The sequence below is a fragment of the Bos taurus genome, chromosome 3 (assembly GCF_002263795.3).
Source record: "Bos taurus isolate L1 Dominette 01449 registration number 42190680 breed Hereford chromosome 3, ARS-UCD2.0, whole genome shotgun sequence".
Classification (NCBI taxonomy): Eukaryota; Metazoa; Chordata; class Mammalia; order Artiodactyla; family Bovidae; genus Bos; species Bos taurus.
The window spans coordinates 18878270-18902942 of record NC_037330.1 but is presented as its reverse complement, the minus strand read 5'-3'; the positions used below and the strand labels follow the sequence as shown (position 1 = coordinate 18902942).

Genomic DNA, 24673 nt, shown 5'->3' with positions numbered 1-24673 from the left:
TCCCACTAGCATCATATGAGGGTTAGAATTTCTCCATGTGCTTGCCAACATTTGTTATTTTCCATTTGGGTTTTTTTTTTTTCCCCACCTTTTGGCTATTATGAATAATGTGGCTATAAACTTTTGTGTATAAGTTTGTGTGGACATGTTTCTATTTTTCTTGAACATACACCTGAGAATGAATTCCTGGGTCATTCTGTGCTTAATATTTTTTAAAATATAAATTTATTTATTTTAATTGGAGGCTAATTACTTTAAAATATTGTATTGGTTTTGCCATACATCGACATGAATCCACCACAGGTGTACATGTGTTCCCCATCCTGAACCCCCCTCTCACCTCCCTCCCCATACCATCCCTCTGGGTCATCCCAGTGCACCAGCCCCAAGCTTCCTGTATCATGCATCGAACCTGGACTGGTGATTCATTTCACATATGATATTATACATGTTTCAATGCCATTCTCCCAAATCATCCCACCCTTGCCCTCTCCCACAGAGTCCAAAAGACTGTTCTATACATCAGTGTCTCTTTTGCTGTCTCGCACACAGGGTTATTGTTACCATCTTTTTAAATTCCATATATATGTGTTAGTATACAGTATTGGTGTTTTTCTTTCTGGCTTACTTCACTCTGTATAATAGGCTCCATTTTCATCCACCTCGTTAGAACTGATTCAAATGTATTCTTTTTTTATGGCTGAGTAATACTCCATTGTGTATATGTACCACAGCTTTCTTATCCATTTGTCTGCTGATGGACATTTAGGTTGCTTCCATGTCCTGACTATTATAAACAGTGCTGCGATGAACATTGGGGTACACATGTCTCTTTCAATTCTGGTTTCCTCAGTGTGTATGCCCAGCAGTGGGATTGCTGGGTTGTATGGCAGTTCTATTTCCAGTTTTTTAAGGAATCTCCATTGTTCTCCATAGTGGCTGTACTAGTTTGCATTCCCACCAACAGTGTAAGAGGGTTCCCTTTTCTCCACACCCTCTCCAGCATTTATTGCTTGCAGACTTTTGGATAGCAGCCATTTTGACTGGCGTGAAATGGTAACTCATTGTGGTTTTGATTTGCATTTCTCTGATAATGAGTGATGTTGAGCATCTTTTCATGTGTTTGTTAGCCATCTGTATGTCTTCTTTGGAGAAATGTCTGTTTAGTTCTTTGGCCCTTTTTTGATTGGGTTGTTTATTTTTCTGGAAGTGAGCTGCAGGAGTTCCTTGTATATTTTTGAGATTAATCCTTTGTCAGTTGCTTCATTTGCTATTATTTTCTCCCATCCTGAAGGCTGTCTTTTCACCTTGCTTATAGTTTCCTTTGTTGTGCAGAAGCTTTTAATTTTAGTTAGGTCCCACATGTTTATTTTTGCTTTTATTTCCAATATTCTGGGAGGTGAGTCATAGAGGATCCTGCTGTGATTTATGCTGGAGAGTGTTTAGCCTATGTTTTCCTTTAGGAGTTTTTGAGGAACCACCAAACTTCCATAATAGCAGCACCCTTTTATATTCTGACCAACAATGTAGGAGGGTTCCCATTTCTTCACATTCTGGTTGACACATTTCCCATTACAAAATTATAGTCATCTTAGTGAGTATGAAGTGCGGTTTTGATATGAAACTCCCTAGGGCTGCCGTCTATGGGATCGCACAGAGTCGGACACAACTGAAGTGACTTAGCAGCAGCAGCCATGACCAATTATGTTGAACATCTTTCTGTGTTTGTTGGCAATTTGTATTCCTTCTTTGGAGAAATGTTAATTCAAGTGCTTTGCTGATTTTTAAATTGTGGGCCTTTGGAGTTGAGTTTTAAGAATTCTCTATATATTCTGGGCCCTAAACCCTTATCAGATACATAATTTGTAAATATTTTCTCCCATTCTATGGGTTGCCTTTCCACTTTCTTGATAATGTCCTTTGATGCACAAAAGTTTAAAATTTGTATGCAGTCTTGTATGCTGTATCTTTGCTGAATTCATTTATTAGCTATAGCTTGTTTTTTGGTAGATTCTTTGGCATTGTCTATGTATAAACCCATATCATCTAAAAATAGCTTTACTTCTTCCTTTCCAATTTGGATGCCTTTTATTTTTCTTATTCAATTATTGTCTAGGACTTTGGTTTTATGTAGAATAGCAGTAGTAATGGAGAAGGCAATGGCACCCCATTCCAGTACTCTTGCCTGGAAAATCCCATGGATGGAGGAGCCTGGTAGGCTGCAGTCCATGGGGTTGCTAAGAGTTGGACACAACTGAGTGACTTCCCTTTCACTTTTTACTTTCATGCATTGGAGAAGGAAATGGCAACCCACTCCAGTGTTCTTGCCTGGAGAATCCCAGGGATGGGGGAGCCTGGTGGGCTGCCGTCTATGGGGTCGAACAGAGTCAGACACGACTGAAGCGACTTAGCAGCAGCAGCAGCAGCAGCAGCAGTAGTAAAAGTAGGAATCCTTTTTTGTTTGGTTCTGAGTTAAAGGGGAAAGCTTTCAGTCTTTCACTATTCAGTATGATACTAGCTGTGGATTTTTCATAGGTGCCTTTTACTATGTTAATGAAGTTATTTTCTATTTCTGTTTTTTGGTATATTTGTCATTAAAAGATATTGAATTTTTTCAAATGACTTTTCTGCATCTATTGAGACGATCATGTAGTTTTATGCCTTTGTTCTATTACTGATTTTCTTGTGTTGAACTCTTGTTGTGTTTCTGGGATAACCCCTGTGGTCGTGGTGTATATAATCTTTTACATGTGCTGTTGAAATCCAGTTTACTTCTGTCTTGTTGAGAATGTGTGTAACCATATTCAAAAAGGACATTAATCTTTTGGTGTTTTTCTTTTTTCTTGTGGCACCTTTGTCTGCAGTCCACTTAATTTTAAATCTTCACTTAAGAAGAATGAGCTAATTCTGCAATTCTGTGTTGACCATAGAAGTGCAAGACCAAGAATACTATCAGAAGACATTTGAATCCTTCCTGAGAAGAAAAGTCCATGGTTTATTTTCAATGATATAAATTTGAAAGAGATTATCTTGTTCCTACCATTATAGTTGGCACTGAAAAATATGTTTTGCTAGGGCTCCATGATGGCTGGTTACTAGTAGAACACCAGTATGACTTTACAGCTCCCTAGGGTAGAGGGAATGTCAGGGTCCTGAGAAGGTAATGGGGTGGGCAACACAGGAGACAGGAAGTTGCTTAATAAAGAGTAAGTTTTTCTTGACTTCCCTTTGTTTCCATTCACTTTCCAATTAGAGGAAAAAAGTTACCTTTATTTTCCGTTATATTTTATTTCTCCAGTAACGTACTTCTGTACGTGACTATCTTCTTATTGCGCTTCTTAGACATTTAGAAGCATGGGGTTAAGAGCAAAAACTCACTGCATTGTTATGTTTGCACTGATAGTTCAAGGATATTTTAACACTGACCAGCATCTATTCCTAATCTTCATTCAAAATGTTATTTTCCATCCAGTGTAGAGGGGAAATGGGCAGTGAGGAACAACTGCATGCATTACACAGCAAGCTAGTAATAGAGTGAAGGTTGCAACAATTGGGCTCTTACCTCCTTCTTGTTTAGCCACCTTTTGCTAATCTTATGTATTTATCAAAGTAAAAATCTGATAAGGGCAAGAATGCCAGGGCTTGCTCAAGCCTAGGAACAGTCTGTTGCAAAACAGGGAACCCATTTTGCCCTCACTAGCTATGGGGGAAACCCTGTGTTAACAGCTACTGAGCTTTTCCCTTAGTTATTTGGTGTAGTTTCACCCATATGCTTCCACGTACCTTGGACGTAGACAAAGCAGTGTCGGAACTAAAACTGCACAATGGCTAGAAGCGGAGGTATGGGCATATTTGACAGAAAGAAGAGAAACCAGTCATTTGGCATTCTTCCTGTTAGCTTCTTTTCCCTTGGATGAAGGTCTGGTGTGTTGTAGCAGTTTCGTGTGTGCGTGCTAAGTTACTTCAGTTGTGTCTGACTCCAGCGACCCTATGGACTGTAGCCTGCCAGGCTCCTCTGTATACGGGATTCTCCAGGCAAGAACACTGGAGTGGATTGCCATGCCCTCCTCCAGAGGATCTTCCTGACCCAGGGATCCAACTCTCATTTCTTATGTTTTCTGCATTGGCAGGCGGGTTCTTTACCAAAGCTTTGTAAGTCTGACCAAATGATTAAGTACTTTCACTGTCTAAATTGTACTAATTAAGTGAGAGAATAGATGGCAGTGCTGGCTTGTTCTTTCAGCTTCACATTTTTAACATGCCTAGTGTCCTTGAAAGCAAGCTGTGAGACAGAGCTGTCATAAAAGCCCACTGTCTCTGTAGTCCTAGGATTAGATGGAAGGAAGACTGGGAAGAAAGGGTGGTTGTTGCCAGACATGTAAACTGCAGAGCTGCAAGCCCAGGCACTTCCCTGACACTTTCGCAAGCTCTGAGTTTCCAGGGAGATGAAACTACCAGCCTCGCCTCTGCAGTGAGTCATCTGCTGGGGCTTTTCTTAGAGTTTGGGAACTTCAGGTGGGCCCTACAGACAGAGCTTCTAGGACAGGAGACTTGGCCATCCCAGGATCAGTTGGCCCTGGAAGTAGAGGAGTCCAGCTGATCTTGTGCCTGTGGAAGGATGACTGGCTAGGGTACCACAAGGATATTTCTTTTTTCAAAAATTGTATTATTTATTTTTGGTTATGCTGGGTCTTCATTGGTGTGAGGACTTTCTCTAGTTGTGGTGGGCAGGAGCCACTTTTCATTTCAATGTGTTGGCTTCTCTTGTGGAACATGGGCTCTAGATTATGTGGGCTTCAGTAGTTGCAGTGCGTTGACTCAATAATTGCAGCTCCTGGGCTCTAGAGCACAGGCTCAATGGTTGTGGCACATGGCCTTAACTACTCTGAGGAATGTGGGATCAAACCCATATCTCCTGCATTGGCAGGCAGATTCTTCATGACTGAGCCACCAGGGAAGCCACTGGGGAAGCCCCCACAAAGATATTTCTAATTTATTAGGTTGAGCCATAGGAAATTGTCAATACTAAACCAGTTTGACCTTCGAAATGGTGATCTCAGTTCAGCCTAAACTTTCAATAAGGAGAAAACAAGCAAGAACCTGAAGCCCAAAGAATCCATTGCCTGCAATAGATTCAACTCAATCTACTGGAAGAGAATATATTTTCTACGATATTGGTTTCTCAATTTACTTTTATTCTTGTCTAAAGTTCTGTTATGGTTTGAATTGTGTCCCCTGCCCCTAAAAAGGTATGGCAAAGTCCTAACCCTCAGAATATCTTATAATGTGACCTTATTTGGAAATATGGTCTTTATAGAGGTTCAGGGCTTCCCTGGTGGCTCAGCGGTTAAAGCGTCTGCCTGGAATGAGAGAGACCGGGTTTGATCCCTGGGTCGGGAAGATTCCCCTGGAGAAAGAAATGGCAACCCACACCAGTACTCTTGCCTGGAGAATCCCATGGATGGGGGAGCCTGCTAGGCTACAGTCCATGGGGTCGCAAAGAGTTGGACACGACTTCACTTTCACTTTCAGTTCAGTTCAGTCGCTCAGTCCTGCCTGACTCTTTGCAACACCATGAATTGCAGCACACCAGGCTTCCCTGTCCATCACCAACTCCCGGAGTTCACTCAAACTCACGTCCTTCGAGTCAGTGATGCCATCCAGCCATCTTATCCTCTGTGGTCCCCTTCTCCTGCTCCCAATCCCTCCCAGCATCAGAGTCTTTTCCAATGAGTCAACTCTCCACATGAGGTGGCCAAAGTATTGGAGTTTCAGCTTTAGCATCATTCCTTCCAAAGGACACCCAGGACTGATCTCCTTTAGAATGGACTGGTTGTATCTCCTTGCAGTCTAAGGGACTCTTAAGAGTCTTCTCCAACACCACAGTTCAAAAGCATCAATTCTTCGGCGCTCAGCCTTCTTCACAGTCCAACTCTCACATCTATACATGACTACTGGAAAAACCATAGCCTTGACTACATGGACTTTTGTTGACAAAGTAATGTCTTTGCTTTTGAATATGCTGTCTAGGTTAGTCGTAACTTTCCTTCCAAGGAGTAAGCATCTTTTAATTTCATGGCTGCAGTTACCATCTGCAGTGATTTTGGAGCCCCCAAAAATAAAGTCTGACACTGTTTCCACTGTTCCCCATCTATTTCCCATGAAGTGATGGGACCAGATGCCATGAGCTTCGTTTTCTGAATGTTGAGCTTTAAGCCAACTTTCTCACTCTCCTCTTTCACTTTCATCAAGAGGCTTTTGAGTTCCTCTTCACTTTCTGCCATAAGAGTGGTGTCATCTGCATATCTGAGATTATTGATATTTCCCCCAGCAATCTTGATTCCAGCTTGTGCTTCATCCAGCCCAGCATTTCTCATGATGTACTTTGCATAGAAGTTAAATAAGCAGGGTGACAATATACAGCCTTGACGTACTCCTTTTCCTATTTGGAACCAGTCTGTTGTTCCATGTCCAGTTCTAACTGTTGCTTCCTGACCTGCATATAGGTTTCTCAAGAGGCAGGTCAGGTGGTCTGGTATTCCCATCTCTTTCAGAATTGGCCACAGTTTATTGTGATCCACATAGTCAAAGGCTTTGGCATAGTCAATAAAGCAGAAATAGATGCTTTTCTGGAACTCTCTTGCGTTTTTGATGATCCAGCGGATATTGGCAATTTGGTCTCTGGTTCCTCTGCCTTTTCTAAAACCAGCTTGAACATCAGGAAGTTCACGGTTCACGTATTGCTGAAGCCTGGCTTGGAGAATTTTGAGCATTACTTTACTAGCATGTGAGATGAGTGCAATTGTGCGGTAGTTTGAGCATTCTTTGGCATTGCCTTTTTTTGGGATTGGAATGAAAACTGACCTTTTCCAGTCCTGTGGCCACTGCTGAGTTTTCCAAATTTGCTGGCATATTGAGTGCATCACTTTCATAGTATCATCTTTCAGGATTTGAAATAGCTCAACTGGAATTCCATCACCTCCACTAGCTTTGTTCATATTGATGTTTTCTAAGGCCAACTTCACTTCACATTCCAGGATGTCTGGCTCTAGGTGAGTGATCACACCATCATGATTATCTTGATCATGAAGATCTTTTTTGTACAGTTCTTTTGTGTATTCTTGCCACCTCTTCTTAATATTTTCTGCTTCTGTTAGGTCTATATCATTTCTGTCCTTTTTGAGCCCATCTTTGCATAAAATGTTCCCTTGGTATCTCTAATTTTCTTGAAGAGATCTCTAGTCTTTCCCATTCTGTTGTTTTCCTCTATTTCTTTGCATTGATTGCTGAGGAAGGCTTTCTTATCTCTCCTTGCTATTCTTTGGAACTCTGCATTCAGATGCTTATATCTTTCCTTTTCTCCTTTGCTTTTCACTTCTCTTCTTTTCACAGCTATTTGTCTGGCTCCCCAGACAGCCATTTTGCTTTTTTACATTTCTTTTCCATGGGGATGGTCTTGATCCCTGTCTCCTCTGTACAATGTTATGAACCTCTGTCCATAGTTCATCAGGCACTCTATAGATCCAGTCCCTTAAATCTATTTCTCACTTCCACTGTATAATCATAAGGGATTTGATTTAGGTCATACCTGAATGATCTAGTGATTTTCCCCACTTTCTTCAATTTAAGTCTGAATTTGGTAATAAGGAGTTCATGATCTGAGCCACAGTCAGCTCCTAGTCTTGTTTTTGCTGACTGTATAGAGCTTCTCCATCTTTGGCTGTAAAGAATATAATCAATCTGATTTCGGTGTTGACCATCTGGTGATGTCCATGTGTAGAGTCTTCTCTTGTGTTGTTGGAAGAGGGTGTTTGCTATGACCAGTGCGTTCTCTTGGCAAAACTCTATTAGCCTTTGCCCTGCTTCATTCCGTATTCCAAGGTCAAATTTCCCTGTTACTCCATGTGTTTCTTGACTTCCTACTTTTGTATTCCAGTCCCCTATAATGAAAAGGACATCTTTTTTGGGTGTTAGTTCTAAAAGGTCTTGTAGGTCTTCATAGAACCATTCAACTTCAGCTTCTTCAGCGTTACTGGTTGGGGCGTAGACTTGGATTACTGTGACACTGAATGATTTGCCTTGGAAACGAACAGAGATCATTCTGTCATTTTTCAGATTGCATCCAAGTACTGCATTTCAGACTCTTTTGTTGACCATGATGGCTACTCCATTTCTTCTAAGGGATTCCTGCCCACAGTAGTAGATATAATGGCCATCTGAGTTAAATTCACCCATTCCCGTCCATTTTAGTTTGCTGATTCCCAGAATGTGCGACATTCACTCTTGCCATCTCCTGTTTGACCACTTCCAATTTGCCTTGATTCATGGACCTAACATTCCAGGTTCCTATGCAATATTGCTCTTTACAGCATCGGACCTTGCATCTATCACCAGTCACATCCACAGCTGGGTATTGTTTTTGCTTTTGCTCCATCTGTTCTTTCTTTCTGGAGTTATTTCTCCACTGATCTCCAGTAGCATATTGGGTACCTACCAACCTGGGGAGTTCCTCTTTCAGTATCCTATCATTTTGCCTTTTCATACTGTTCATGGGGTTCTCAAGGCAAGAATACTGAAGTGGTTTGCCATCCCTTTCTCCACTGGACCATATTCTGTCAGACCTCTCCACCATGACCCTCCCATCTTAGGTAATCAATTATAGAGGTAATCAAATTAAAACTAGGTTGTTAAGGTGGACCCTACCAATATGACTGGTATCCTTATAAAATGGGGAAACATGGACAGAGGGAAAATGATACAAAGACACACATGAGAATACCATTTGAAGGTGGGGTGATGCATCTACAAGCCAAAGAACGCATTAGGCAACCAGAAGCTAGGAGAGAGCATGGAATAGTCCCTTCCCTAGACCTTCAGAGGGAGCACAGCCTTGCTGATACCTTGATTTTGGATTTAAAGTCTTCAGACCCATGAGACAATGAATTTCTGTTGTTCTAAGCCACCTAGTATGTGGTACTTCATGATGGCAGCCTTAATGTTATGGTCTGAATGTTTGGGTCACCCCACCCTGGGCTGGCCCAATTCATATGTTGAAGTCCTAATGCCCAATATGATGGTATCAGTAGGCAGGGCTTTTGGGATGTGCTTAAGGTGAAGCCTTCAAGAATGTGAATAGTGTCCTTATAAAAAGATCCAGAGAGATCTCTAGCTCCTTCCACCATGTAAGGACACAATGAGAAGGTACCAGATATGAACTAGTAAGTGGGCCCACATCAGAAGGTGAACACACTGGCATCCTGATCTTTGGACTTTCCATTTTAACTCATTTTAACTGTGAACAATAAATTATTGTTTTTTACAAGCTACCTGGCCTGTGGTATTTTGTTATAGAAGTCCAAATGGATTAAGACACTTAGGAAATGAATACAGGCTGCTTCCAGTGATGATAAACCATGCTACTGGTAAGAGATAATAACAGTCTATGTTAAAATGGTAAAGTAGTTTAATCCCTAGACTCCAAGACAACAGAGGTGAAGGGTCTGATTCTATAGAAACTGGTTGTTTCCTACTGTAGCCTAGAAGATTTGTTTAGATACAACAAAGCTAGTTTTGTAATTTATAATGCATACACACCACACACACACACACACTCATGTACCCACATATTCATTCCTTTCTTCAGTTTTCTGGCATTTCCAAGTTTGTGGTAAAAGTTTCAGTATGAATTTTTCCTCTAGTCTGCAATGGATCAGACATCACTCCTGAGCAACCTTAAGGAGCCCATTCAGATTTTAGGAGAACCAGACACTCATCCTAAGGAGACAGAAAGAATTGCTGATACTGTCACAGAGAGTGTCTCTGTGTTAAAAAAGTTTGGAAGGTGGAAATGGAGCTCCTGGAATTGAATTCAAAAGACTTATTTAGGAAGGTCTGTGTTAGCAGGTTTTGCCTGATGGGGATTTAACAGTGGATGACAAGAGCAGGACTGGAGACCACTGCTTCTTCTGGAGGAGGGGCAGCCTTATGCAGACTGCTATGGAATTCACCAGAAGCTCTTTTATGTTGAACTTTTTTCAGGATCCAGCTTTATAAATAAACCTAAACAAAATAGAAGGAGATGATTATAAGTCAACTGACTTTGACCTGATGAAACTTCTCTAAGTAGAAATATATAAATACACACAAAGAAAAGCACTTTGATTCATATTGGTACTCTCAGGATATCTGCATACTCTCATTTTTCAGCTAAATTAAGAATCAATTTTTGACTATCACAATACTGTATTAGCAACTCCTGGGTAACCAAGTCGTCTACCTCTTGGTCATTTCATGGTTCTTTACCACTTTCATTAGAGATAGTCAAGAAGGTGAAAGGAAGTAAAATTACAACTGAGCCATCTGGTACCTTTATGATACTGAAAGATTTAATGAGACAGGAAGCACAAACCACAGCCTGGGATGGGGTTTAAATTAACTGTGGATTCAAATTATTCATGATCTTCCTCCTGCTTCTTTTATCCATCATTGCTGCAAAAGCTGACACTTAAGGGAAAAATGAATTTCTTAAACAAGACACAAAAGCATTAACTGTAAAGGAAAAAATTTAATAAATGTGAATATATTTACATCAAAAACTTCTGTTCATAAAAAGATAACATAGCAAATAAAAGGCAACTTACATATTCTAGGAGATATATGCGGCTTATATAGTCAACAAAAAGATTAGTTTAATAAAAATATAGATAAAGAATTTCTATAAACCAATTTAAAAAGTAAGAAAAAAACAATAAAAGAGGCTGAACAAATAGGAATTTTGCAGAATGGGAGACAAATATGATTAATAAATATATCAGGAAAATGCAACTTAAGATCATACTGATATATCATTTTACAACCATTTGGCAAAAATCAAGAAGTTTGATTTTATCAATTGCTGGAAAAAATAGGGAATCAAGAGAATCTCATCTATTGCTGGTGGGAATGTAATTTGTTACAGCTTGAGAAAATAATCTGGCATTCCTCTGTAAGGCTGAACATTCTTACACCCCACAACCCAGAAATTTCACTCCTAAGCATAAGCCAAGCTCTTGCCCATATATACCAGCAGAAGACATGAATAAGAATGTTCATAGTAGCCCCATTCATAATAGTCAGACTTCCACCATTAGAAGAGGAGATAAATTCATTGCAGTATAGTCACACAATGCAATATTATACTGTAGTAAACGAACAAGCTACAGAACCAACAACATGTGTGAACTTGTTATATGAAGCTAAGTGGGGAAAAAAAAAAAATCAAATCCCAGAAAAGCACATACAGTACAATCTCTTTTCTACAAAGTTCAAAAACAAACACCTAAACAATATATTACTTAGGCACACATATATTCTTAATAAAACTTAAAAAAATAATGTATAAAGGAATGAAAACCACAAAATTTGAGATCACTTCTGAAGGCAGTGAGTTACTTCCGAAGGAAAAACAGAAGGATGAGATGGAGAAAAGTAATTAGGTAGGGATATAATATTATTAAGATTCTGTTCTTGTTTGATTGAAAATTTCAAGATGTTTGTTAAATTAGAAAAAATAAACACATTAGTGAACGAGTAAGTAAAAGATTACCTTTCATGTAAATACTGAGTGTATATATTCTACATCAAGGATTCTGACTAACCCAAACATGTGAATCTGAGCTCCATTAAAATAAGAAGAAAAAAACAAACAAAAAGTATTGGATATCTAAATTAACTTTCCTAAATCTGAAGCTATTGAAGATGAGGCTTCCAGGACCCATCACTTGCAAAGGCCCTGTGAGAGCTGACAATATACAAAGTTACTGATTACAACAGTATTTGCAAGAGCAAAAGACAGAAAATATCCGTGTCCAATATCTCCAACTCCAATCCAGGACCATAGGGTTCATTCTCACTTGCACTTTTTCCATATCTGGAACTCTGGTTCCCAGCCTGTGCAGATGCCACCCTTCCCCTGTGGGCTCCGCCACCCATGCTGCTCCCCATGTGAACTCTTCCCTTTCCCTACTTGGACTCTGACATCCTGTGCTGGGCCACTGCCCTGTGCCGACATCCTTTACTCCACTCAGGCTCCTAGACAGCGGCGGGCTGATGTAGCCATCCCTCCCCATGGCCCTGCCCTCACCCCTGGGCCTACCACGCCCCACCCCGACTCTCCCTAATAGCTTTAGAAATATTTAAGAAGAAAGGAAGGGGTGAAATGGAAGGAAGAAGAAAAAGGGAAGAGAATGGGAAGAACCTATCATTTTTTCTGCACTAATGATAGCATAAATACAGTCACTGTCCTGTATCTTGTATTTTTCGTTCAGTGTATAGTAATGACATATAGCTCCATATCATACCCAAAGAGTTCCCTTATTCTTATTTGTTGTTTAATTGCTCAGTTGTGTCTGACTCTTTGTAATCCCATGGACTGTAGCCTGCCAGGTTTCTCTGTCCATGGGATTTCCCAGGCAAGAATGCTGGAGTTGGTTGCCATTTTCTTCCACAATAATTTTTATGGCACACACAATATAGTATATGGATGAGCTGTAGTCTCTTTACCTAGTCTCCTATTGATAGATATCTATGTTTGGCCAATCTTTGGCTAGGTCAAATAACACTGAATGAGTGGCACCAATACTAGAACTCTAGAGCAACCTTAGGGGCTTCCCAGGTGGCTCAGTGGTAAAGGATATGTCTGCCAAGCAGGAGATGTGAGTTCAATCCCTGGATCGGGAAGATCCCCTGGAGAAGGAAACGGCAACCTTTTCCAGTATTCTTGCCTGGAGAATCCCATGGACAGAGGAGCCTGGCAGGGGGTCCATGGGGTCCCAATTGAGTCAGATGAGACTCAGCAACTAAACAACAGAAAACCTTACACACATTGTAATGTTGAACACATGTTAGTACACCTTTGGAATAAAATCCTGAAAATGGGTCAAAAGGCACATGACTATAATTTTGAGAGATACTGGAAAACAGTGAATAAGAATAGCTTGTTCTCTGCATGACAGGGAATTAAGAATTTCTGGGCATGCATGGATTAAAAAACCAAATCAATCCCACCCCTCCCCAAACAAAAAAAACCCCAAACAGCTGAAACCAAACCTAAAATAGCAAGTGGCAGCTTCTTACCTGTTGCCTCTGAGTATAGTGTCTTCTCATCAACACTTCGAACATTACAGGAAAGAAACAATTTCCTCCCCTCAAGTTTATCAAGTTGGCTATTTATCACAACAACAGAACAAAGAGGGACAGGTCTGCAGAACAAAAAAGGAAAAAACATCTGTTTTTATCAGATTTATGTAACACTGAGAGATGATGAAGTGCATGACAGGGGTGGAAATTTATGACATGTGGGTATCAGTGGGTACTGACTGACTTAGATAAACTGCTCCTAAAGTGGGGCTGACATCACCAGACGCTCACACTCCCTTGCTCCCAAGCACACTGCGCTCAGGTGGCTCCTGGGCATCCAGTCCCAGCCTGCTGTTGTGGGGTACGTGCAAAGAGATCACCAGGGATTCCAGCTCTGTGATGGCAGGGACTGTCCCATCTGAAGGGAGCTGAAATCCTAGTCAGCGTCTCTCGTTTTCTCTGTCATAATCAAAATTTCTCACCCATCCACTTTAGAGTAACTGTCACTAGAAAGACACTGAATAACAAATTGCTGGTATTAGCTTAATGTGCTAAGTCAGAGCTGTCCAACAGAACTGTAAGTGATGACAGAAACGATGGGCCACAGCTGAGCTGTCCAACATGGTTGCCAGAGATGGCTACTGAGCATTCAAAATATGGCTATTGTGAATGAGAAACTAAATCTTTAGTTTAGTTTCTATTCAGTTTGGTTCAGTTCAGTCACTCAGTCGTGTCCGACTCTTTGTGACCCTGTGAACCGCAGCACGCCAGGCCTCCCTGTCCATCACCAACTCCCAGAATCCACCCAAACCCACGTCCATTGAGTTGGTGATGCCATCCAACCATCTCATCCTCTGTCATCCCCTTCTCCTCCTGCCCTCAATCTTTCCCAGTATCAGGGTCTTTTCAAATGAGTCAACTCTTCACATCAGGTAGCCAAAGTATTGGAGTTTCAGCTTCAGCATCAGTCCTTCCAATGAATATTCAGGACCGACTTCCTTTAGGATGGACTGGTAGGATCTCCTTGCAGTCCAAGGGACTCTCAAGAGTCTTCTCCAACACCACAGTTCAAAAGCATCAGTTCTTCGGTGCTCAGTTTTATTTATAGTCCAACTCTCACATCCATACATGACTACTGGAAAAACCATAGCCTTGACTAGATGGACCTTTGTTGGCAAAGTAATGTCTCTGCTTTTCAATACACTCTCTAGGTTGGTCATAACTTTCCTTCCAAGGAGTAAGCGTCTTTTAGTTTCAATTAATTTATATTTAAATTTATATAGCTATATGTGTCTACTGGATATATGGCTATATGCGTCTATAGTCAACTCTGGGAATCTTAGAGAAAGTGCTGTAGTGAAAAATGTTAACCCTTTAAAGGTAAAATTTTAGTTGGTAGAAACACGAAGTAGAGCGGGGAGATGTGTTTTGTGTTCCTGTAGTACCATCATGTGGATTAAGGAACTACTCCACGAGGAAAGGAAATGAACATTCTGATTACCCTTCTGTCCAGTTTTTGCTCCCATTAGCTTTTCCTGAACTTCTTGATGAAAAAACTGAGCTTTGCCAATCCAGTATTTACTAAGATCTAGGGGACATTAGGTGTTCTTGCCTGCTCAGCATCTTCCTTTCCTACTAACATCACTCCTTTCATTTATCCATCTGTTCTACCTCTCACCACTCATCCACACACCAACATTCCCTTTTCTTTGGGGAATCAGCACCATTTTTAACCCATGTATGTTGACTAGGGTTGACAGCCGACTTTTATCCCCCGCCCCCTGACTCACCCCCCCCCCCCCAACAGTGACTGGTTGTGCATATGAGCATGAGCTGAGACTCTCAATCTTAGAACTTGTGCTGGAGCCCTTGGGGCTGGGTTTTCTTTCTGCTTGAGTTGCTAGGCTTGCAAGATACAAGCCTGCCTGTTAGCTGTGGCACTAAATTGGGAAAGGCTACCCAAGGATGGAGAAGGTCTAAAGGAAAGTGTGGTTGAGACACAGGCACAGATTCAATGGCATCACTGAATGTCTGCACCCAGACATATCTGTCTTCTCCACCATGCAAGCCAATACGTTCCTTTTTTCCTTGCACTACTGTGAATTAAGAGGTCTGTCGCTTAGAATGAAAAGTTCCTTGTTTAATAAGAGAGAGTAAAGATAGGAGAAATACAAAATAATATAACTGTTTATAGAATATAATTTTCTTAGTGCAACTAATATTTAGGCACAGATAAGCTTGATTGGCATAAAAAACAGGCTTCATATAATTTTATTTATCCAGTTTTATTAGACAACTTACTTAGATGTGTGTTAGAAGCAAAAAGAAAGATAATAGAGACACAAGCAAATTTTAAAAATAAAAGAGAAAACATACATATACAACAAAGAGGCTTAAAAAGTTAAATGGTGAGTCTGACAAACAGATCAAGAAAACAGAGAAAGCATAAATAAATAAAGCAGAAAAACATCTACTGCTTTATTGACTAAGCCAAAGCCTTTGACTGTGTGGATCACAACAAACTGTGGAAAATTCTTAAAGAGATGGGAATGCCAGACCACTTGATGCCTCCTGAGAAATCTGTATGCAGGTCAAGAAGCAACAGTTAGAACTGAACATGGAACAACAGACTGGTTCCAAATTGGGAAAGGAGTACATCAAGGCTGTATATTATCACCCTGCTTATTTAACTTACATGCAGAGTACATCATCAGAAACGTTGGGCTGGATGAAGCACAAGCTGAAATCAAGATAGCTGTGAGAAATATCAAAAACCTCAGATATGCAGATGACACCATCCTTATGGCAGAAAGCAAAAAAGAAGTAAAGTGCCTCTTGATTAAAGTGAAAGAGGAGAGTGAAAAAGTTGGCTTACAGCTCAACATTCAGAGAACTAAGATCGTGGCATCTGGTCCCATCACTTCATGGGAAATAGATGGGAAACAATGGAAACAGTGACAGACTTTATTTTTTGGGGCTCCAAAATCACTACAGATGGTGACAGCAGCCATGAAATTAAAAGACGCTTGCTCCTTGGAACAAAAGATATGACCAACCTAGACAGCATATTAAAAAGCAGAGACATTACTTTGAACAAAGGTCCATCTAGTCAAAGCTATGGTTTTTCCAGGAGTCACATATGGATGTGACTATAAAGAAAGCTGAGTGCTGAAGAACTGATGCTTCTGAACTGTGGTGTTGGAGAAGACTCTTGAGAGTCCCTTGGACTGCAAGGAGATCCAACCAGTCCATCCTAAAGGAAATCAGTCCTGAATATTCATTGGAAGGACTGATGCTGAAGCTGAAGGTCCAATACTTTGGCCACCTGATGGGAAGAATCAATTCATGGGAAAAGATCCTGATGCTGGGAAAGATTGAAGGCAGGAGGAGAAGGGGACGACAGCGGATGAGATGGTTGGATGGCATCACCAACTCGATGGATATGAGTTTGAGTAAGCTCTGGGAGTTGGTGATGGACAGGGAGGCCTGGCGTGCTGCAGTACATGGGGTAGCAAAGAGTCAGACATGACTGAGTGACTGGACTCAACTGACTGAATTGGGACCAAAAAGGACATGACTAAGTACTTAACTGAGGTAAGAAAAATTGAGAACACTATTAATAACTTCATGTTAATAAATTTAAAAACTCAGATGAAATGGAAAAAGTTGCAAAAAAAAAAGTTTTTGAAGTTGACAAAAAAAAGAAAAGGGTTAGAAAGCCTGAATAATTGAATAAAGAAGTCATTGAGGCCCTAAGAGGATAGAGCAGCCACACCCAGGAAGGATCCAGGTCTTTGAATCATTTCAGGGGTGGGTCCTTTACTAACTTTCACACATAAGACAATGCAAACAAAAAGTCTATTGATTTAATCAGGTAAAACGTTAAGCGTTATAAATGTACCTAGTGCTATCCCAACTAATTTACTACATTAAAAAAAAAAGTCCGTATTTTTGACTTCTAGTTTAATGTACAGAGAACTTGGCCTATAATATCTTGATTCTTTACAATATATTGAGGTTTGATCTATGGACTAATCCTGACTGGTTTTTGTAAATTTTCCAAGAATGTCTAAGCAGAAAGTATATTTTTCTCTAATTACTGAATATAGGGTTCAACATATGTCTAATAAATCATACTTGTTATCTTGAGGTGTTCAAATTTTTTTCTTTTTTTTGTCTGCTTGATTAATAATTGAGAACAGCTTGCTGGAATCTCCCACTATGAAAACAGATTAATTTATTCCTAAGAATCTACTAACTTTAAAATTATTTTATTATATACATACTGGATTAGAATTGTTTCTATCCACTACTGAATTGAATCTCATTATTATGAAGTAGTCTGCTCTACCCCCAGTATTAATTTTTGATAATTTATTTTTTTCCGTGGCTACTCCACTTTCTTTTGCCTAGCATATTTTCCCTTCCATTTTCTGTGTCATGTTTTAGATATGTCTCATATAAACAGTTTATAGATTTTTGTATTGTAAAAGTCAATTTTATAATTTCTTTCTCTGAACTGATGGTTTGGTCCATTTATAGTTAGTGTACTTAGTGTTTCATTAAGAGCTATTTCTACCATCTTATTTTGGTATTCTATTTGACTCTAATGATGCTTCCCCTCCCTTTCTTACATTTCAAAAAATTAAAAATTTCTATTTATTTATATAGTTATTTGGTTTTGACTCTTCTACTGGTTAGGCTTTAACTATATATACTCATTTTTTCATTATTATTTTAATCACTTTGCCACAGAAAAATACAAAAATTAATTATGTTCACCTATGTTTACCCCCTCCCCAAACTACATATTATTTTTTAAAATGCTTTTTAAATTTTATTTATTTATTGGACACAGCATGTGGGATCTTAGTTCCCCTCCACTGGGAGCTCAAAGTCTTAACCACTGGACCATCAAGGAAGTCCCCATACTATTTTCGTTCAGTATTTTAGCTGTTCTTTTTTGAAATCCCCAGAATATAGCCATTATTACTACTTACATATAGATTTTGTGGAGATGTACATTATCAACATATTTACTGATATATTTGCTCATTATTCTTTCTTTCATCCTCCTGTCTGGTGGTATTACTTTTCTTCTTTCTTAAGTATATTCCTTAGAAGTTCCCTAGGACTGTCCTGTTTGTAAATGTTTCCCATTTTTGTTTAAGTAAAAATAAAAAACTTCATTTTTCAAGTTTAGTTTTGCCAAGAGCATGATTCTAAGTTACATGTTTCTTTTAGCACTCTGAAGATATTTTATTATCTTCTCACATGCACTATTGCTGAAAAGACATACACTGCTTCTAAGAGGCAAGACTACTCTGTTATGAGAATCCTGTCTTTTATCTCTGACTGCTTTTAGATCACTTTGCCTTTAGTATTCTGTAATTTCTGAAGATACAGATTTCTTTTTATTTATATTTCTTATATCAAGTTGTACTTTCTGTATCTATGGCTCATGATTTTCTTTAGTTCTAGAATATACTAACTCGTTATCTCTTCAAATATTAGATCTTTTCCATTCACTCTGCTGTCTTCTGGAACTCCAACCACAGCACATTAAGACTTTTCACTTGTCCTCTTAGCTTAACCTCTCTTGTTTTTCACTTCTTTTTCTATTGAATTCTTTTTCTTTTTGATTTTTTCAGATCTTTATTTCTGTTCACTTTCAGCTGTGTTTAAGTAATACAAGTCTATGGCCCAACCAGTAACACTGAAGAAGCTGAAGTTGAACGGTTCTATGAAGACCTACAAGACCTTTTAGAACTAACACCCCAAAAAGATGTCCTTTTCATTATAGGGGACTGGAATGCAAAAGTAGGAAGTCAAGAAACACCTGGAGTAACAGGCAAATTTGGCCTTGGAATACGGAATGAAGCAGGGCAAAGACTAAGAGTTTTGCCAAGAAAATGCACTGGTCATAACAAACACCCTTTTCCAACAACACAAGAGAAGACTCTATACATGGACATCACCAGATGGTCAACACCGAAATCAGATTGATTATATTCTTTGCAGCCAAAGATGGAGAAGCTCTATACAGTCAGCAAAAACAAGACCAGGAGCTGACTGTGGCTCAGACCATGAACTCCTTATTGCCAAATTCAGACTTAAATTGAAGAAAGTAGGGAAAACCACTAGACCATTCAGGTATGACCTCAATCAAATCCCTTATGATTATACAGTGGAAGTGAGAAATAGATTTAAGGGCCTAGATCTGATAGATAGAGTGCCTGATGAACTATGGAATGAGGTTCGTGACATTGTACAGGAGACAGGGATCAAGACCATCCCCATGGTAAAGAAATGCAAAAAAGCAAAATGGCTGTCTGGGGAGGCCTTACAAATAGCTGTGAAAAGAAGAGAAGCAAAAAGCAAAGGAGAGAAGGAAAGATATAAACATCTGAATGCAGAGTTCCAAAGAATAGCAAGGAGAGATAAGAAAGCCTTCCTCAGCAATCAATGCAAAGAAATAGAGGAAAACAACAGAATGGGAAAGACTAGGGATCTCTTTAAGAAAATCAGAGATACCAAAGGAACATTTCATGCAAAGATGGGCTCGATAAAGGACAGAAATGGTATGGACCTAACAGAAGTAGAAGATATTAAGAAGAGGTGGCAAGAATACACAGAAGAACTGTACAAAAAAGATCTTCATGACCCAGATAATCACGATGGTGTGATCACTGACCTAGAGCCAGACATCCTGGAATGTGAAGTCAAGTGGGCCTTAGAAAGCATCACTACGAACAAAGCTAGTGGAGGTGATGGAATTCCAGTTGAGCTATTCCAAATCCTGAAAGATGATGCTGTGAAAGTGCTACACTCAATATGCCAGCAAATTTGGACAACTCAGCAGTGGCCACAGGATTGGAAAAGGTCAGTTTTCATTCCAATCCCAAAGAAACGCAATGCCAAAGAATGCTCAAACTACCGCACAATTGCACTCATCTCACATGCTAGTAAAGTAATGCTCAAAATTCTCCAAGCCAGGCTTCAGCAATATGTGAACCATGAACTTCCTGATGTTCAAGCTGGTTTTAGAAAAGGCAGAGGAACCAGAGATCAAATTGCCAACATCCACTGGATCATCGAAAAAGCAAGAGAGTTCCAGAAAAGCATCTATTTCTGCTTTCTTGACTATGCCAAAGCCTTTGACTGTGTGGATCACAATGAACTGTGGAAAATTCTGAAAGAGATGGGAATACCAGACCACCTGACCTGCCTCTTGAGAAATCTGTATGCAGGTCAGGAAGCAACAGTTAGAACTGGACATGGAACAACAGACTGGTTCCAAATAGGAAAAGGAGTTCGTCAAGGCTGTATATTGTCACCCTGTTTATTTAACGTATATGCAAAGTACATCATTAGAAACGCTGGACTGGAAGAAACACAAGCTGGAATCAAGATTGCCAGGAGAAATATCAATAACCTCAGATATGCAGATGACACCACTCTTATGGCAGAAAGTGAAGAGGAACTCAAAAGCCTCTTGATGAAAGTGAAAGTGGAGAGTGAGAAAGTTGGCTTAAAGCTCAACATTCAGAAAACGAAGATCATGGCATCTGGTCCCATCACTTCATGGGAAATAGATGGGGAAACAGTGGAAACAGTGTCAGACTTTATTTTTCTGGGCTCCAAAATCACTGCAGATGGTGATTGCAGCCATGAAATTAAAAGACGCTTACTCCTTGGAAGGAAAGTTATGACCAACCTAGACAGCATATTCAAAAGCAGAGACATTACTTTGCCAACAAAGGTTCATCTAGTCAAGGCTATGGTTTTTCCTGTGGTCATGTATGGATGTGAGAGTTGGACTGTGAAGAAGGCTGAGCGCTGAAGAATTGATGCTTTTGAACTGTGGTGTTGGAGAAGACTCTTGAGAGTCCCTTGGACTGCAAGGAGATCCAACCAGTCCATTGTGAAGGAGATCAGCCCTGGGATTTCTTTGGAAGGAATGATGTTAAAGCTGAAACTCCAGTACTTTGGCCACCTCATGCGAGGAGTTGACTCATTGGAAAAGACTCTGATGCTGGGAGGGATTGGGGGCAAGAGGAGAAGGGGACAGAGGATGAGATGGCTGGATGGCATAACTTACTCGATGGACGTGAGTCTGTGTGAACTCCGGGAGTTGGTGATGGACAGGGAGGCCTGGCTTGTGCTGCGATTCATGGGGTCGCAAAGAGTTGGACACGACTGAGCAACTGATCTGATCTGATCTTAATCTATCTGCTGAGATGCTTCTGTTTTTATACAATATTTTCATTTCTGTAAGTTTTAGGTTCTGTGGCAATCCTGTTAATTTTTACAGCTTTGTGTTGCTTTCTCTTTTTGTGATTTCATCTTTTATTTCTTTAAACATCTCATACATAATTATTTTATACTATATATCTAATTATCATGCTATCTTAAGCCCCTGAGGGTCCAAGTCCATTGCTTATTGTTTCTGCTGATTCTCACGGTGGTTTATTTCCTTACATTTTGGCGCAGGATCTAGTTTTTCTCAACGAGGAATGTCCTTCAGAATTTCTGGTCTGCTATGTTGCATGAAAAAGTCTAATCTAGAACTTCCCAACCAATATACCATGGATGGGTTATAGAAATGTTGAGATCTTAATCCTTTTGGCTGCCTAGTCACCACAACTCAACTTAGCTTCTTTGTCTAATTATCTTAATGTACTAAGCACAAGGAAATAAATCAAGTGTGACATTTGGATCAGGGGGCTGAAAAGTATTTGGGATGATTAAGAAGCAGTTTTGCAAGTTTCCCTGGTGTCTCAGTGGTAAAGAATCCACCTGCCAACATAGGAGACATGGGTTCAATTCTGGGTATCGGGAAGATCCCCATGCCGTGGAGCAACTCAGCCTGCGTGCCACAACTATTGAGCCAGTGCGTTAGGGCCTGGAAACCACAACTACTGAGCCCATGTGCCCTGGAACCTGTGCTCAGCAACAGGAGAAGCCACTGCACACTGCAACTAGAGAGCAGCCCCAGCTCACCACAACTAGAGAAAAGCCCACACATCAGTGAAGACCAGAACCAGTATAAAAAGAAAGTAGTTTTGCTTGTTAGAAGCAGAAGGGTAGGTTAAGACACCCGAAACTGACACTATAAATTATCTTCAATTAAATTTTAATCCCAGGTGGTTGTCTCTAGCATCCCAGAGGGCCATCAGTTGATTAAGCATGCTTTTTTACTGTTACTATTATTATTATGAATCTAACAACTTCATACAAAAATACAGGGTCTGATAAATATTAACTTCTAGACTACTTATATAATCTAATGCATTATTCTGATCTTTAATCCTCAGAAGAGAATGGAGGTTGTACATTGTAGTGTCAAGTACCAGACCTAGAGGACTTGAGTTCTAACCCTGGCTGTATTCTCTCTATCCATGTGATTTCAGGTAAAACTTATTTTCAGTACATTTTCCAATTGTGGATAACAAATAAATAACAAAGTAACTGATTTATGTGAATAGTTTGTTGGATGAGACAAGGACTAAATATAAGACCTGGCAGGTTGCGTGTGCTCAACACACAAACACTTGTTGCACTAAACTGTAATCCAGATAAATACTCCACTGAACTTGTTTCCAGATGAAACCCCCCACTTTTTTTTGACAATTGAGGTTGTAGTGTATTCTTCACCTTTATGTAAACAGAGAAAAATATTTTAAAAACTGTGAAACAAGGAAAAATACTAAAAATTTAATTTAAAATATATTATTTATCATGTTAGGAAAGCCATTTCTAGGATCTAATTTTTAGTCATAAATTATATAAAATATTGACTACATGTAAGGATGACAATTTCTCCCAAATTAATCTTTAAAGTCAACATAACTGCTATCTAAATCACATTTTGCTTTTGGGTTGACAAATTTATTCTAACTTTAATTTGGTTCACTCAAGTGAGACAGAGAGTTGGTTGATGAGACACAGGGTTAAACAAGAGAATGAGGTACAGTGACAATCTGCGTGAGGGGCTAAAAATCTAAGGTACAACTAGGAATAAGAACAAACTATCTCAACATCATAAAGGCCACATATGAAAAGCCTATAGCTAATCCCATACACAATGGTTTAAAGACTTGATACTTTTCCTCTAAGATTTGGAAGAAGGCAAAGATGCCTACTTTTGCCATTCCTATCAACAAAGTACTAGAAGTCTAGCCCGAGTAGTTAGGCAAGAAAAAGAAAGGAAAGGCAGACAAATCAGAAAGGAAGAAGTACATAATCTCTGTTCACAGGTGAAACGGTCTTATCTACAGAAACTCCCAAAGATTCCACAGAAAAACCATTAGAACTAATGAACAAATTCAGCAAAGTTGCAGGATATAAAATCAACATAAAAAATCAATTGCATTTTTATACACGAACCATGAACAATCTAAAAAGGAAACTGAGAAAACACTTTCATTAAAAACAACATCAATAAGAATAAAATACTTAAGAATAACCTTAATCAAGGAGACAAAAGACTAAGAAATTAGAGACACAAATAAATGGAAAGACATCTTGTGTTCATTAGTTAGAAGACTCTCTCTCTCTCTCTCTATATATATATATATATTATTTAATTGGAGGCTAATTACTTTACAATATTGTGGTGGTTTTTGACATACATTCAATGAATCAGCCATGGGTGTACATGTGTTCCCCATCCTGACCCTCCCTCCCACCTCCCTCCCCATCCCATCCTTCAGGGTCAACCCAGTGCACCAGCCCTGAGCACCCTGTCTCATGCATGGAACCTGCACTGGCGATCTATTTCACATATGATAATATACATATTTCAATGCTATTCTCTCAAATCATCCCACCCTCGCCTCCTCCCACAGAGTCCAAAAGTCTGTTCTTTACATCTGTGTCTCTTTTGCTGTCTCGCATATAGGGTCATCATTACCATCTTTCTAAATTCCATATATATGCGTTAATATACTGTATTGGTGTTTTTCTTTCTGACTTACTTTGCTCTGTATAATAGGCTTCAGTCTCATTCACCTCATTAGAACTGATTCAAATGCATTCTTTTTAACAGCTGAGTAATATTCCATTATATATATGTATCACAGCTTTCTTATCCATTTGTCTGCCAATGGATATCTAGGTTGCTTTCATGTCCTGGCTATTATAAACAGTGCTGCGATGAACATTGGGGTACACATGTCTCTTTCAATTCTGGTTTCCTCAGTGTGTATGCCCAGCAGTGGGATTGCCGGGTTGTATGGCAGTTCTATTTCCAGTTTTCTAAGGAATCTCCACACTGTTCTCCATAGTGGCTGTACTAGTTTTCATTCCTACCATCAGTGTAAGAGGGTTCCTTTTTCCCCACACCCTCTCCAGCATTTATTGTTTCTAGACTTTTTGACAGCAGCCATTTTGACTGGTGTGAGATGGTACCTCATTGTGGTTTTGATTTGCATTTCTCTGATAATGAAGACTCAATATTTTTAAGATGTCATTACTACCCAAAGCAATTTTCAGATTCAGGGCAATCCCCATTAAAATGTCAATGGCATTTTTCTCCATTGTGTTTTCAAGGTTT

General features: G+C 39.6%; 1 protein-coding gene across 1 annotated transcript in view; it reads right to left on the bottom strand.

Moving 5' to 3' along the window:
- Nucleotides 1–9445: 9445 nt before the first annotated feature.
- THEM4 (thioesterase superfamily member 4) overlaps nucleotides 9446–24673 on the bottom strand; it is a 49315-nt gene continuing 34087 nt past the window's right edge. Inside the window, 2 exon segments of the mRNA NM_001080368.2 lie at nucleotides 9446–10059; nucleotides 13114–13238. Coding sequence (NP_001073837.1) covers nucleotides 10019–10059; nucleotides 13114–13238 — 166 coding nt within the window. The 3' untranslated portion in view covers nucleotides 9446–10018.